At 36.6% G+C, this 15740-nt stretch overlaps 1 protein-coding gene across 1 annotated transcript in view; it reads right to left on the reverse strand.

Annotated features, from left to right (window-relative positions):
• Nucleotides 1–6020: 6020 nt before the first annotated feature.
• Nucleotides 6021–15740, reverse strand: part of LOC131409237 (transmembrane protease serine 11A-like) — a 47429-nt gene continuing 37709 nt past the window's right edge. The window contains exons 8-10 of the mRNA XM_058546332.1: nucleotides 12085–12344; nucleotides 8165–8307; nucleotides 6021–6182 (exon numbers count right to left, since the gene is read on the reverse strand). Of these exons, the coding sequence (XP_058402315.1) occupies nucleotides 6021–6182; nucleotides 8165–8307; nucleotides 12085–12344 (565 nt within the window). The remainder of the gene's footprint in view (nucleotides 6183–8164; nucleotides 8308–12084; nucleotides 12345–15740) is intronic.

The following is a 15740-nucleotide window of genomic DNA, read 5'->3' on the forward strand; positions in this document are numbered from 1 at the left end:
CGTTATACTAACTCCTTCATCCAGAGCTCAATATTCCTCTATATTCCACCACATCTCCAAGGGCCTCTGAGGCTCTAGTAACTTTTATTTTTTTAATAAACTTTATATTTAAAGAAATTTTAGATTTATAGCAAAACTGAGAAGAAGGTACAAAGAGTTCCCATATACTGACTACCCCTCTACGTGCACAGCCTCCCTAACTATCAGCATCCCAAACCAGAGGGATACATTTGTTACAAATGATGGACCCACATTGACTCATCATTATCCCCCCAAGTCCAAAGTTTCCATTAGGATTCAATCTTGGTACTGACATTCTTTGGGTTTTGACAACCATTATAGTATCATACAGAATATTTTCACTGCCCTAAAAATCCTGTATATTTCACCTATTCATTCCTCCCTCCCCACCAATCCCTGACAATTACTGATCTTTTTACTGTTTCCATAGTTTCCTGTTTTCAAGAATATCATATGGTTGAAATCGTATAGTTTGTAGCCTTTTCACATTGACTTCTTTCACTTAGTAATATGCATTTAAGGTCTTCCATGTCTTTTCATCGCTTGATAGCTCATTTCTTTTTATCTCTGAGTAATATTCCATTGTCTGAATGTATCAGAGTTTATTTATACATTCACCTACTGCTAGACATCTTGGTTGCTTCCAAGTTTTGGAAATTATGAATAAAGCTCTTATAAACGTTCGTATGCATGTTTTTGTGTGAACATGTTTTCAACTTATTTGGGTAAATACCAAAGAGCAAAATTGCTGGATTGTATGGTAAGAGTATATTCAGTTTTGTAAGAAAATGCCAAACTTTCTTCCAAAGTGGCTGTACCATTTTGCACTCCCCTGTAGCTTGTTAGCACTTGGGAAATGTGTAGGCCATACATGGTACCACCAGTATAGTCTCTGAGGTACCAAGATCAGGTGCAAATGGTATGTTGACTGTGCAGCATCCTTAGGGAAGACTACTGCATAGAATATACTGACTCTTTCTGGCCTGTGCCAGGGTCTAGAGGTCTGCTAGACCTGTTTGAGGGGATGGCAACTGTTAATATTAATCTCTAGCTTTCAGCTCCAATTGCCCCATCCATTGATGTCCCTCCTTTCTTCCTCAGCTCTCGCCTATGCCCAATTCACTAAGACTCCACTCTAGCTTATACCTCCCTATCCCAGCCACATTAACCTGAGGCAGAAAACCCAAGTATGTGAGGAGGTTCCCAGCTAACTCCTATTTTTTTCTACCGAGAAGTGTACGGGCTGGAGGATGTTATTATAGTAACCCAGCTCCCCCCTGAGAAATGTAGCAAGCACATTTGAGTCTTTCACTAAATAAACCTGAGATAGTATCTTTAACTCTTCCACCCTAACTTTTGCAAATAATTTTGTTACTCTATTAAAATCTGCCTCATTTTACCATTAGTTGGTCTAAGAATTAGGCTTTGAATTTCCAAGCTTTCCTTTGAACTTATTCTCTTTCAGACTTTCTTTGTGTCTATCTAAGTGGATTTGTAATTAGATTCTCCTCTCTACTGGCTAAAATCTTCAGGTTAAAAATCTGTAAGATGGCTTTTGCTCCTCTTCAAAATATGACCTCAGCAATTCTAACTTTAGCTCAAAATACCACACACAGTTCATGGACAAATGATTTTTTAGTTACTGAGCCTAAAATGTAGCATCTGTATCCACATGTGGATGTCCCAGCCATGATCTTATGTGGAGAGTGTCAACACTGTCTCTCACTGTTCCTCAGTCCTTCACTGTTCCCTGTGCCCCAGATCATTTCCGTTGGTATATTTTCGGATCAGTGTGACATTAAGAATTTTTTTCCCTTCATTTAATTTAGTGACTTCTGGTGTGGGAGAAGTCTCCTGAACTTGGAAACAGCAAACCAGTTTAAAAAGTTAGTTTACCGGTAAAATCTTGATTACTAGAAGAAATGAAAGAACAGTCTTATATGTCTAATTAAAACCTATGAACCAAATATCAATTTTTTTTCCTGAAATTCAAATTGTTTTATTTCTGGGAGCTTTTGAAAAGTAGATATTGTATATGATTTTTAGTTTTATCTCTATTGTCTCTCAAATTCAACAAGGAAGGGCATCACTCAGAAGAATATAATCATGGCTATCTATCTAACATGACCATTTGGAAATACCCAAATTTGTGAGCTCCATGGCAGAAAGAGAAAGAAAGGACAGCCCTGGTAGATCAAATAAAAGCAAAAAAAAGGTAGTGGGAAGTGCTGCATGGCCATGGTTTGCTTTTCGGCCTTATTTCCAAATATCCCTATGGTTCGGGATGTGCTCATTTAAGGAAATACGGGGAAAAGGTTTGAGCTAGAGGAGCTCCTGGAAAGTGGTTGTCGTGCATGAAGGACCTGCCGTACTATATTTTGGTGACTTGTGGTGTAGGCAGAGAGCAGGAGGTCTTTAGGGACATTCAAGAATATGCAAAGCGGGATCAGCACAGATCAGAAAGCAGAGTAAAGGAAAGTGACCTGGAGGAAGCAGTTAACAACAGAGAACCAAAGTTTCTTTCCTTCATAGGAATCATAATTAGCCTCTGTTATTCTTTCACTGAACATAATATATACAGAATATTGTCCTAAATACTGTGGGAGATACAAAAATGAATGAAGCAGTCCTTAGCCTTATGGAACTTAAAATTTTTTTAGAGATAATACATGTACATAAAAACTACAATACAGAGAAAAGTATGAGAAGTGCTTTAGAGAAAGAACAAAATAATTCAAAGAGGTTTTGGGTGGAGGGTAATTTTATCAGGGACAATAAGAAAATTATTCTTGGCAGAGGTGATAGTCGAGCGAGGTCTTGTAGAGTGATGAGAACATTGCACGACCAGAGGAGGATGTGTTCAGGAAATAGAGAGGAACATTCAGTGTTACAGGAGCACTGAGTACAAGTGAAACAAAAATTCTATTGGTTGTTGGCAGATTGTAAAGGGCCTTACATCTATAGTGACTTGGATTTAGTCTCTATTTGTCAGGCGAAGGAGAAAGCAGTGAAGATTTGAGAGCATGGGAATAACATTGTGGAATAGCATCATAAATGCAATTTGCTAAGTGGATAGAGTAGGGAGAGGTTGAAGGTGGGGAGATCGGTGGGAGTAGGTGAGATAATAATAATATGGCATTAATAATAATGGATGATTATTCTAGAATGTGCTACAGCACTGCAGGTCATGACCCGTTAGATTGTAAAATCAATTTACTTGGTGGGGCAAGCATTTTTAAAAAATGACGTAGAATAGAACAGACAATATTTTATTTTATTGCAGTTAGTAAGGTAAGTATTGTTTTATGAAACTTCATTTCAGTTTTTAATATAAACGTATTTTGTTATATACTTATGGAGCTGTGATGTAAAATATATTTCTTACTGTAGATTGTGGTCAAGACAGAGAAACTCTACCAGAGGGTCTATATATAAAAACCTATCTTCATGGTAATGGTTAATAGCACTCTGAATATACTCTAGTTTAGGCAGGGCTTTGAGAGAAATCCTGCAAGCACATTGTGTGTGGGAAGATCAGTCTGTATTTGAAATAGCCACTGACTGAAGCCTCAGTCATTTCTTCTGCTATTTCTTTTAGGAATATGATAGTGAATGTTCAGTTTGATCAGCAGACTCTTGTTTTTGAATAGTCACTGTCATAATTTTGAGGTATCTCTCACATTTCTGAAAATGATCAAATGCCTTCAAAACAGTAGTTCTCAACAGGGGACAAGTTTACCCCTTGGGGACATTTGCCAATGTCTGCAGATATTTTTGGTTATCGCAATTTGAAAGGAAGAAGTGTGTTATAGACATCTAGTAGGCAGAGGTCAGGGGTGCTGCTAAATATTCTACAATGCACAGGACAGCCCCTCACAACAAAGAATTATCCAGGCCAAAATGTCAAAAGCGCCAAGGTTGAGAAATCCTGCTTCAGAGTGACCTACACTAGTCATTTAAAAGAAATGCAGTTCTTAACAGAGTCGAAAGAAAGATTCATCCTATTGGTCTAACACAGATTCAGTGATATTACTTGTAGAATGCTCTGATCACCAACTTTATTATTAAATTTAAAATGATATGTCAATATTTGCTTACAAGTGACCCAAAATAAAATGCTGCACAGTTTAGAAATACAATGTTTATAACTCTAAGATCATTTCTTGAATCTTAACGTTAAAAGTCAGAATTACATCTTACCACCAAAATATAGAATAATTTATATACCTATGTTCACTTTCATATATGAAGAAGCAATTTTATCTTGAAGTGAGTTCAGAGAATTGGCAGCCAGCTGCCTAAGTGAATCACATCATTTAAAATTCTTAAGAGTTTCCTAATTTAAAACAGATTCAATAGAACTTGTCGAAAATTTCATAGATCTGATGATTCAATAATTATAGGCAATCATAAAGATACTTTGTAAGGAAAAGGGCAGGTGAAATTGGTACCTGGGTTCTAGGCCCACTGGGAATACAAACTACGTACAGCTTCACTAAGTCATTTACATTTGCTGGCTTCAGTTCTCTGAACCAGAAGCGTGTTGGCCCACATGACTTGTACAGTCTTTCCTAAGCTTTAAAATTCTATGAGTCTAAGTTACAGATCAATTTTTTTGGTGAATAAACTGTAAATTGCTTTTAGATTATTTTAGGAGTATTTTCATGACATATCAATAGCACTTGGGGGAAATTATTATAAATTAACTCAGTTTTCCAATGGTTTGAATCATATTTGGACGACATGAGTAAATGATACCCCCGCTGCAAACCTGATAGCCGGCGTTGTCACTCAGAGTAAGTTTCCACAAAGCCTTCATTTAATTGTATCATGGAATACATGAGCCTCACTCTCCTAATGTTTTCATGAGACATTTTACTTAGGGGTACATTTGCTCTTTCAGATAACTTTTTTCATGTGTTCTGTGTGGTGGGTCCTCAAAATTTATATTTCTTAAAAAAATTTTTTTTCAAACCAGTGTTTCATGGTTGCAATAGACAAACTACAGCCACAAGCATTAGGACATAATTGGCTGTAGAAAATACAAAGGAAGTAATCTTTTCTTTCTATGTGGAAAGACAATGCTCTTTGGTTCTTCAATGTATTAGCAAATTCTCAATTCTTTCTAGGCGTTTAACCTTACAATAGTAATGTACAAAACTGCCTCCTGGTGGTCCAAGCATGTAAATGCACCTATAAAATTTTAAATTTCTGTGCCATTGTTTTGGGACTGCTCATGAAGTTACCATCACCTTCACCCAATTTTTTGTAACAAAAATACAGTTTTGATTAGCTAATTACTATAAATACTCATTCATTAATCCAGCTTTCTCTGAGTAAATCTGAGGGTAGAGATATCTCTGTGTGTGTGTGTGTGTGTGTACACGTACGTTAAAAAATCACCAAAAAATCAGGGACATTTCACAACAGAAAAAGGTTAGAAGATCTCTGGCTTGATTTATCACCATACTTTATTTCCTAAATATAACTTTTTTTACAAGGATCTCTCCAATGGTTTTATAAGTAGAAAATATATTTCTTATGGTGGAAAATCTCTTTGGAAAATCTGGAAGAACATGGAAAAAGGAAAAAATAGTGTTTCTAAGCTCTGGAGAAATGATAGGAATTATATAAGTGTTTCCTGAACTCTTCAAGAGTTTAAAAAGTTTCTCACTTAAGGGGACACCCCTGAAAAAGACATTCTAAAACTCTTATGGATTATCCTCAAAAATTTGCATTGCTCCTCTTTTATACTCCAGTTTGCATGATTTAAAGAACTGAGTATCTCCGCTGTAGTTTTCAAGCCAGGCTAAACCGACTCACGATTTTACAAATTTAAATCCCTTATAAATTGGCTATGGGTTATTTGTTCATTAAAGTGATTCTAAAATTAATCCGGTCATTTAATCTCACTTCATTGTACTACATCCACTGAATATTTGGATTCTCATACGTGTATGGCCTGCATACAGCTCTCAATGTTTAACTTTTATAGTGAATCAGAGGCCCGTTTTTGAAGCAATCCAGTTTCGGTAATAAGCCACATTTGTGTAGACTCCAGGTTTGTTCTTTTGACCACAGTTATCTCCCCAGCTCACAATTCCAATGAGATACCAGGTATCTTTAAGATCCTTTATAACTAAAGGTCCCCCAGAATCACCCTGAAAATAAAAAAAGAAATAGAAAAAGAAAATTAACTAAATATAAATTTTATTACTTAAGATATTCTGAAGAACCACATATTTTATTATTAGATTGTACATGTATATATTACCAATTATAGAAAAATTAATTGAAACGTGGATTTCAAGTTATAAAAGCCTTAAAATTCAACTTCCACATTTTAATTTTTTTTCAACTTTTTTTTTTTTTTTGTGAGGAAGATCAGCCCTGAGGTAACATCCATGCCAATCCTCCTCTTTTTGCTGAGTAAGACTGGCCCTGGGCTAACATCTGTGCCCATCTTCCGCCACTTTATATGGGACGCCGCCACAGCGTATCCTGACAAGCAGTGTATCGGTGCACGCCAGGGATCCGAACCCGGGCCGCCAGGAGCAGAGTGCGCGCACTTAACCACTGCGCCATGGGGCCAGCCCTAATTTTTTTAGCTTTATAGATGCATAATTCACAAAGAAAATGTATATGTTTAAAGTGTACAACATGGCAACTTGACATATGTATACTTTGTGAAATGATTACCACAATCCCAACACCTCACATAGTTACCGTGTGTGTGTGTGTGGGGGGGGGTGAGAATGCTTAAAGTCTACTCTTAGCAATTTCAAGTACACGACACAGAAAGTCGAGCTGATGTTGGTTTTCTTCTGACTCCAAGTAGGGTGCTTGGACTTCTGTTTTATCAAACACACTAAGCCCCTCACCATGCACACCAGTTACCATCACTGTATTCTGGTCAGGACTTCTGTGACTGAGTCACTTCCTCAATAACTTCCCCAATTTTTCTATGACCAGAGCTTTGTCTTATTACTTACTTGCACAGTCATGGGGCAGGAATCTTACCTCTGCTCCCCAATCCAGTAAAACCTCTTTATGACCATCAGTCCTTCTGAGGCTTATCTCTAACTTCACCGTTACCTACATTCTCATATCCTGTCTGGTCCTAGACTCCTGTTGCCACCTTCCACCTGTCTGTGATGGCACCGACCTCTCTTAGGATCCCCAAATTCTAGCTGCCCTCCTCCACTAATTCTCAGCAGCTGAGGCTAGATATGTACCAGATTCTGCTCTTGCCCAGCCTCTATGCCACAAAACTCCCTGCTCCTTTTCTGACAGAGCTTATCCATGTTGTGTAATCTGTGGGGCTCTGGACAGGGCTTTCTGCCACGTGATATCAATACAATTCCCATCTTTTCACCATGTAGAGCCACCTCCTTGGGGTCTTCAAGAATCTCACGTTATAAAGCAAGTGCCTCCAGGAAGAAATACACTTTATACATTTGTCAGAAAACACACAATGCAGGCTGGATATTGGACAACAGAGCAGGGCATTAGAAAGGGCACCAGATATTCAAAACATGGCCTAATCCACCTTCTTGGTGTTAACTACTTCTCAGCCCTCATCCTCCTCCAACAGATTACTTAGAGTTCCCTCAAATATGAATTGTAGTTTCACACCTTCATAATTTTGGCTATGCTCTTTCTCTTTTCTATAATGTTTTTTTCTTATTCTGTAACTGGGTAAGTGCTATTTATCCTTAGGCCTCATTTAAGTATCATCTCTCTGATAACTTACCCCAAAAATGTTCCCTTCAAGCTAAAAAAGTTTGCTTTCCATTAAATCATTTATAACATCACATCATAGTTTATTATTCATGATTGTTTCCTTTCTAGATATGAGCCCTTTAAGGAAAGAGACTCTACTTTATGAGCCTTTAGACTTCTGGTATTAAGAAAATTTAATTTTATTGGTTAGTTTGTTTGATAGCATCAAAGAATCTGTTTGCTTATTTCATTTTGCTTAATAAAACATTTAAAAATGTGTTTGTGTTGTGAAATTTGCATTTAGAAATTTTTGAACTTACAAGATATCTGTATTTTGTATTAATATAAAGAACAGAGAGTATTTCTTGAGCCAGATAAAAATGTTTTTAGTTAATGATATCAAAATAATCTTTCCACCTACCCTGCAAGCATCATAAATTCCTTCCAGATATCCAGCACAAAACATTCCAAATTTTATATCACTGCCATACACATGTGGTTGCTTGCACACGTCATCACTTATGATTTTCAGTCTGGCTTCTCGAAGGTTGTTTTGGGATTCCCCTTAAGGAAAAACAAAGTAGTTTTAGTGTTTACAATCAGCATCCTTAGCTAGAATGACGTGAGGGGACTTTTTTCTAATCTTTTTCATACTAAAATTTTCAGTACAGAATGAGGTTAACGTAAACAATTTCTAGAGAATAAATTTCTGTTTAAAATCTGGCACATTTAAATGTTAGTTATTGGCCATATCACATTTTTATAAATAACCTATACTAGCAAAAAAACCCTATTTTGTTTCTTTTCCTGGAAAACATTTGTACCTTTACTTTAAAAACAGTCAGTTTATGTATTAAAGAAGGCATTTATTTTTAAAAATAAAATGTATTTGTGGATTCCATACTGTTCCCAGGAAGTTTCCAGGTCTAGATAGTTTTCTCCACCAGCTTGATAAAACTATAATACTATGTACATTTATTTCATCCTTTACATTTTATGAAGAACCTTCACACATATGATATTTAAAGGCAATGATTTACTTTCTTATGTATTACAAATTTGGGACTCCTGATTATAAACTAGTTGTAGAAACCTGAGTCGTAGAAACCAGTATTATGGCAGGAAGACAACTGCCTCTGGTGGAAACAGAATATCACAAGCATTCAGAGATGATTTATATCAAACCATACACTGATCAGGAAACTGACACTGTAGTAGACAGAATTCTACACTAATCCCAACATTCCTATGTCATCTCCTTCCCTCCAAGTATGGGTGGGATCTGTGAATATGATGGATGTCATTCTCGTGATTAGGTTATATAATATGACACAGGTGAGGAAATTTTGCACATGTAATTAAGATATAATCAGTCTGACACTGAGTTCATCAAAAGGGAGATTATCCAAGGTGGACCTGACCTAATCAGGTGAGCCCTTTTGAAAAGGGCTTAGGCCTTCCCTGAGTCCAGAGACTTTTTCCTAATGGTGCTGAAGAAGTAAACTGCCAGGAGTCCTACAGCTGTAAGAAACTGAATCCCACCACCAACCAGTGAACTTGGAAGAGAACCCAGAGCTGCAGATGAGACCAGAACCCCAGCCGATATGGTACCTTGTTGCTGTTTTGTGAGACACTGAGAAGAGGACCCCACTAAGCTGTGTCTGAACTTCTGATCTGTGGAAATTGTGAGATAATAAATGGGTACTGTTTTAAGCTGTTAAGTTTGGGGTAATTTGTTACACAGCAGTAGAAAACTAATATAGACACCAATTTCTGTAGAATGCCAATTCAGGATTTATTTCTGGAGAAGTGTTTGCTAAAATATTTTAAAAGTGCTCAAGTTATTCTGTTATTTGAATATAATTGGTGTATTTTTTGTTTGTTTGTTTTTGCCTACTACATTATCAATTAAAAAAATTCATGTCCAGTGCCAGGAAGGGGAAGGTGAAATTGACAATCTACATGTCATAGGTGATAGTGTAAATTCATAACTTTTTCAGAAAACTAGTTGGCAAAAAGTCATAAAAGTATAGCCCATAAATCCTGGACATTCCTAAACTATTTCTCAACTACTGTGGGAATGCTTAATGACATTTCTCACAAAATATTGATTTTTTTCCTAAGAATCAGCTTTTTATTTCATTAATTTTCTCGCTTTCAATTTTATTCATTTCTACTCTTATCTTTATTATTTCCTTCCTTCTGCTTGTTTCAGGTTAATTTTTCTTTTCTAGTTTCTTGAAGTGGGAGCTTAGCTTATTGATTTGAAATCTTTATATTTTTCTAATGTACACATTTGCTATAAACTTCCCTCTCTGCACTGTTTTAGCTGCATCCTGCATATATTGATATGTTGTTTTTTCATTTTCATTCAGTTCTATGTATATTTAAAATTTTCTTCAGGACTTCCTCTTTGACCTGTGGATTATTTAGAAATGTGTTGTTGAATTTCTAAGCATTTGGCGATTTTCCTGTTATCTTGCTGTTACTGGTTCCTAGTTTGATTCCGTTATGATCAGAGAGCATACTAAGTATGATTTCAATTCTTTTAAATTTGTTGAGGATTGTTTTATGGACCTAGATATGGTCTATCTTGCTGCATGTTTCATGGGTGCTTGAAAAAGGTAGGTATTCTGTTGTTCAGTATAGTGTTCTATACATGTCAGATTCTGTTGCTATTCAAAAAGTATTACAGCAGGTATATTTCTGTGCCAATCTCAAACTCCAGGCCAGACATGATTCTTCCCACCAAGATAAAAGGAATCTGAGATGCCCCTCCCACCATCATGAAGCAGAGAATGCCAACTCTATGGTAGGAGAAAACCCATTAGAGAGAATGCAAACATAGAGGTGTCAGGCTTACAATTCTACTCAGCCACCCCTGGGATTACTAAGCTATGAATGACAATTTCTGCGATTAGTAATATGGCCTTAAAGAAAGCAATACGTATCTCAGCTTGTGTAATATGGAATGGAACCACATGGGACATCTGTAGAAAATCTAGAGACCATCAAGCCTATTCGGCCACATTAGTGAAAGGTATTCCTAGTCCCTTAGTGGAGACTGAAAATTAAAGCTTTATTATTTAGAGCTTATTGTATAAAAATAAGTTGTATAGAGCTCTGTGAATGGATTTGGTCATTCTCAGAAGACTCTTTCTTAACTTCTCAAGCCCAGAGTTAAAGAAACTCTCTTACTGTTGTTATATGTATGTACCTGGACCCGACTTTAGAAACCAGAGTGTCTCTGACTAAACATTTCTCAAAAACATTAAAAAACAAGATTATTTTTATGTCTTAGGAAATTAAGTTAGTATATCAAGTTAAATCATTTTAGAGAGGGCAATGGAAGCTTTTTTTATCAGAAATGATTTATCTCTACATAGTATTTTCATTCCTGATCATTCTTAAATTACTCTCTCTAGTTCTGAAACACATTTTGCTGCAACAGCAGATTGTAGCTGAGCCAAAGAAAAATTTGTGTGGTGACTGAGGAAAGTGAAAATGAGTGATGGAGCAAACTAAGGGGAGGAGGAGAGGAAAAAGATAGAGAGATGAGGCTCACAGAGATGGGTCTCAAAGTAAGGGAGTCTTGGAGTGAGGGTGGGATGAGGATTACAACATATCTGATATATACCTGACATTGCATAGAGAACGGCACATAAAAATAGAGTTTAGTGTTGCTGAGGAAACATTTGCTTCTTTTATGTCTTCCTTGAAGCCCACCCTTTTGGAACTGCCTCTCCCTCATTCTGTGTGATTCTGACCTGGCTGTCAGATTCACATACCTGCCTTTCTTGGTAAAGGCACAGGAGTGAGTATTTGAGTTAGCCAGTCAATCTGAGTACCCCTGGACACAAGCTGGGCCAAGAGAGACCTTTTCAGGGATTCATGTAGATTCTGGCAAAGAGAGTGACTTGTTCTTCCCTTGGCATCTACTAGGTGAAGATGATGTAAACTCTGAGCTGTTGTTGGCCATCTTTGCCACTATGTGGAGCTAGAATCCCTTTATATGAAGGTGACCTAGGGGAAAATAAAGCCAAGAAGTGGAAAGATTCAGAGATTCAGAACCTGATGACATGATAAGAACTCCTGAATCCAGCTGTATCTGAAGCGAGACTCATCTCATCTCTCGGCAAACTACAAGGGCCAAATTTGCCATTTTATTATTACTTTTTGCTTTAGTTAACTTGAGTTGAGTTTCTGTCACTTGCAAAACAAGAGCCCTAGCTAATCCAACCAAGCTGTGTGGAAATGGCTAGCAGGATAATATTCACGGAGATTAAATCCTACTGCCCTAAATAGCACTTAGTGCTCTGTGATCCTTTTTGAGATACCCACCACCATAGAAAAGTGCTCCAAACCCTGTGATATAGACAGTTGAATTCGGTTGGAAGGATGCAGAGGCTTCTGGCAAACAAACCCGGCGAATGTCATCAGTAAAGGTGACTCTGGGAGAGAACTGCACAACAGCAATGTCGTACTCTCTTTCTGGGGAGTGATACTTCTCATGGACAACGATTCTTTTGATATTTCTTTTCATTAACGGAGGGTTGATTGTTGTTCCAAAGCTAACAGTCCATTGACGTGGATTTACATTACTAGAAAAGGTTAGAAATGAACAGAATATCAGAACTGCACTATAATAATTGCATGTAGGCTAGTAAAAGAGAAAATTCCATCCTAAAAATATTTGGTTGTAATGATAGTTTTCTTTCATCATTATAAATATAGTCTATTGGTACTATTTTGAAAGAGAAAATATATATAGACAGCATCTTAGAGCTGAAAATCAATACAGAATTATTGAATTTTAGAACTGTAAAGCACACAAAATATCATTCATTTGTCTCTTCAGCAAATATTTATTGAACATCTATGTGCTGAGTCTAATTCTAAGTGTTGGGGATAAAATGGTGAACAATAGAGAAAAAGTCCCTGCTGGTGGGAGTATTCCATTCCAGTAAAGGAAAAAGAGTAAAACAAGTTAACAAATGGATAAATAACTTAAAACGGTGATAAGGGCTGTGAATAAAATAAAATTGGGCAATGAAATAGAGTACAAGGAGGTAGTCAGATGAGTCTCTTCTGAGAACATGACATTTGGGCTGAGACATGGTTAATGAGGAGTCAGTTGTGAGAAAATAGGGAGACAAGTTTCCAGGCAAACTTCCCAAAGCCTTAGACCAGATGGGCTGCAGTTCAGGCCACAAGGGAAGAATGGTGGGGGATGAGGTTAGAGAGGTAGGTGGCGACTAGATTTTAAAGTGTCTTATAGGTCATGAACAAAGTGCTTAGATTTTATTCAAGTGATATGGGAATTCACTGGATGATTTTAAGCCAAGAGTCATGTAGTCTCATTTACATTTAAAAAAAATCATATTAGTTCTTTCTGGAGAATAGATGGTTGGAGGGCAAGAGTTGATGAGGTAGAAGCTGTCAGGAGTCCTGTGAGAGATGATCAAGTGTGGGTGACTTCTAACTTGTGGGCTGGAGCAACTGGTGGATCATGGTACATATAGGGATTGGAAAGGTCATCTAGTAATGAAAGATCATCTAGTAAAGGCTTTGTTTTATACTTAAGGAAAATAAGACCTAGATGAGTTAAACTATTTGTCTAGTATCACCTATCTGCTTGCATCTCTCTGCTCTTCTCTTTATAAGACACAATCTCCCACCAGATCTGTTTATTAATAGCAAGATTAATTTTCCGTAACTAATTATTTGAACTAACATCATCCATGAGGAATAAGAAAAGAGACAGATACTGCCCATACTTGTTTCTCAACCTAATTATTTCTTAATGGGTAGCTTTAGTCGTAGGAAGAAATATATAAACATATCAGTGGGTTTTAAGTCCAATTTGACAGCTGTTAATTATGTTGAGATTATTGTTATTTTTACTTTTAAGGCAATTTAAAATTTTGTTTTTATACACAATTTTGATGTGCAAAAATACTCTAATGAGAAAAGCTAAATAAAGATTGGTTTGTGAACACAATTGTTCATATAGCATAAATATGTTGACATTTTTGCTTATATATCAGTCTTTTGTGAGTTTTCTTGGTACAAATCTGATCCCTCAACTTAATCATGCCTAGATGAACTTAACATAAATGAAGTGTTTTAAACATGGAAATGCAAAGGACAGACCTTGAATTGTATTTACTCAAATGAGAATGATCATTCTAGAACTAACTTTCAAACAATGGCCTGATACTATTTAATAAAGCTTGTGTTTATTACATTTGTGGGTGACAAACCTGAAAGAAATACCCGACATGAGTGATGCTAAGTGAAGACTACAAATAAATTTTCTAAAATTTTAATCTGGGCCCAAATCAACACGATGGCAATTTAATGATGATAAAAATAAAACAGTAATTTAGATCCTCAAACAAACTGTAACAATTCAAAGTTGTGACACCTGGTCTGGAAACCATCCCTGTAAAAAGGATCTGGGAGTTTTGTTGATTCCTAGTTTAAAAATAACCAATCATGTGATGAGGTTTCTTAAAGTGTTAACTCAATATTAGAGGGCAATAATATCAAATAACCTCAGAGTGGGAAAGGCCATAAAAAGTCATTTAGTCCCCTCACTGATCCAATGCTCCAAGGATGGGACTTGCCATGAGGAAGTCATATGCTTGTATTCAACTCCACCATCACCTAACATTGTGACGTTGGGCAAGTTACTTAACTTTTCTTATTTACCTCAGTGAAAAAGCTTACCAAGCAGGGTTTACCAAATGAGGTGGGTGTAAGAACTATATAAAACAAGTCTGAATCGCCTAACCAAGTGTTTGCGGCATACTGGGCCTTAATAAATGGTAATAATTGTTGTTACAAGAACACTCTCAAGTGGAGATTGTCCATGCTTCAACCCCTCTACAGATGGGGACATCTTCTTTGCCCTAGAGTCTCTTTCTTCACTTTGGAATCCCTTTCATCTTGAGCAGCTCTGACTATCGATAAATTCTTCCTTGATTCCCTGATTCGCTTCCACAGGAAAGTACCTCAGATACATAACTATAACTATCATCTCTACCAGAGCTTTCTCAAGATAAAATTTTTTGTCTCCTAGGATAGTGTTTCTCAAGCTTTAATGTGCATACAAAAACCTGGGAGGCTTATTAAAATGCAGCTCCTGATTCTCTAGGCTGGAGATAGGGCTTGAGATTCTTTCATTTGTAAAAAATCCCCTAGTGATGTGAATACTGCTGCTCTGTGGACCATGCATCGAGTGGCAAGGCTGTATAGATACACTACCACCTTTCTTTACCATCCAAGAGTCCCTACGCTTTTGGCATTTTATTTTGTCAAGTTCTCTTTAAGCGTGTTGTCCAGGACAGAATTCACTATCCCAGGCAGAATCTAACCGCCAAAGAGTTTAACATCTCATTTATTCTGGGTTCTGCATTTCTTTTAATTCAGTCGAAGTCATAATGTAGTTTTGTAAACAACTGACTTATAGTGGTCTATCTTCTGACAAAAATTTCTAAGCAATTTTCACCTGTTAAAACATGTCTACTTTCTGTACTCATACTCTTGGATTTCTTTTTTTTTTGACCAAGGTTAGAGCCTTGCATTTATACCTGCTAAAATTAATCATTTAGTCCTACTTATTACTCTAACATAATTAAAGTCCTTTTGAAATTTCTGTTTTTCTTACCCACATATTTGTTTTCCTTTCCAGTGTATGTTATCAGTTACTTTGTTGAACATAACTTTCACATCGTCTGCCAAACCCAGAAAATATACTGTCTAGGATGTGGTGCAGAGCTGAGATCTTTGGTGGGCTGTGAAAAATATCCTACGTCTTTCAACAGCAATTCTTAATCATCATCCTTTGGATAGAGTTGTTTAGTTACTGAGCTACCTATTACCTTTGCATTCAGTTTATATTTATTTTTTCCAGAAGCCTTCCCATTTTACTTTGTCATTATGATATTAGTCATACTTTCTATTTTGAGAAGTGTGTTTAGTTCTTGAAAGTG

Source organism: Diceros bicornis, chromosome 8 (genome assembly GCF_020826845.1).
Source record: "Diceros bicornis minor isolate mBicDic1 chromosome 8, mDicBic1.mat.cur, whole genome shotgun sequence".
NCBI classification, from domain to species: Eukaryota; Metazoa; Chordata; class Mammalia; order Perissodactyla; family Rhinocerotidae; genus Diceros; species Diceros bicornis.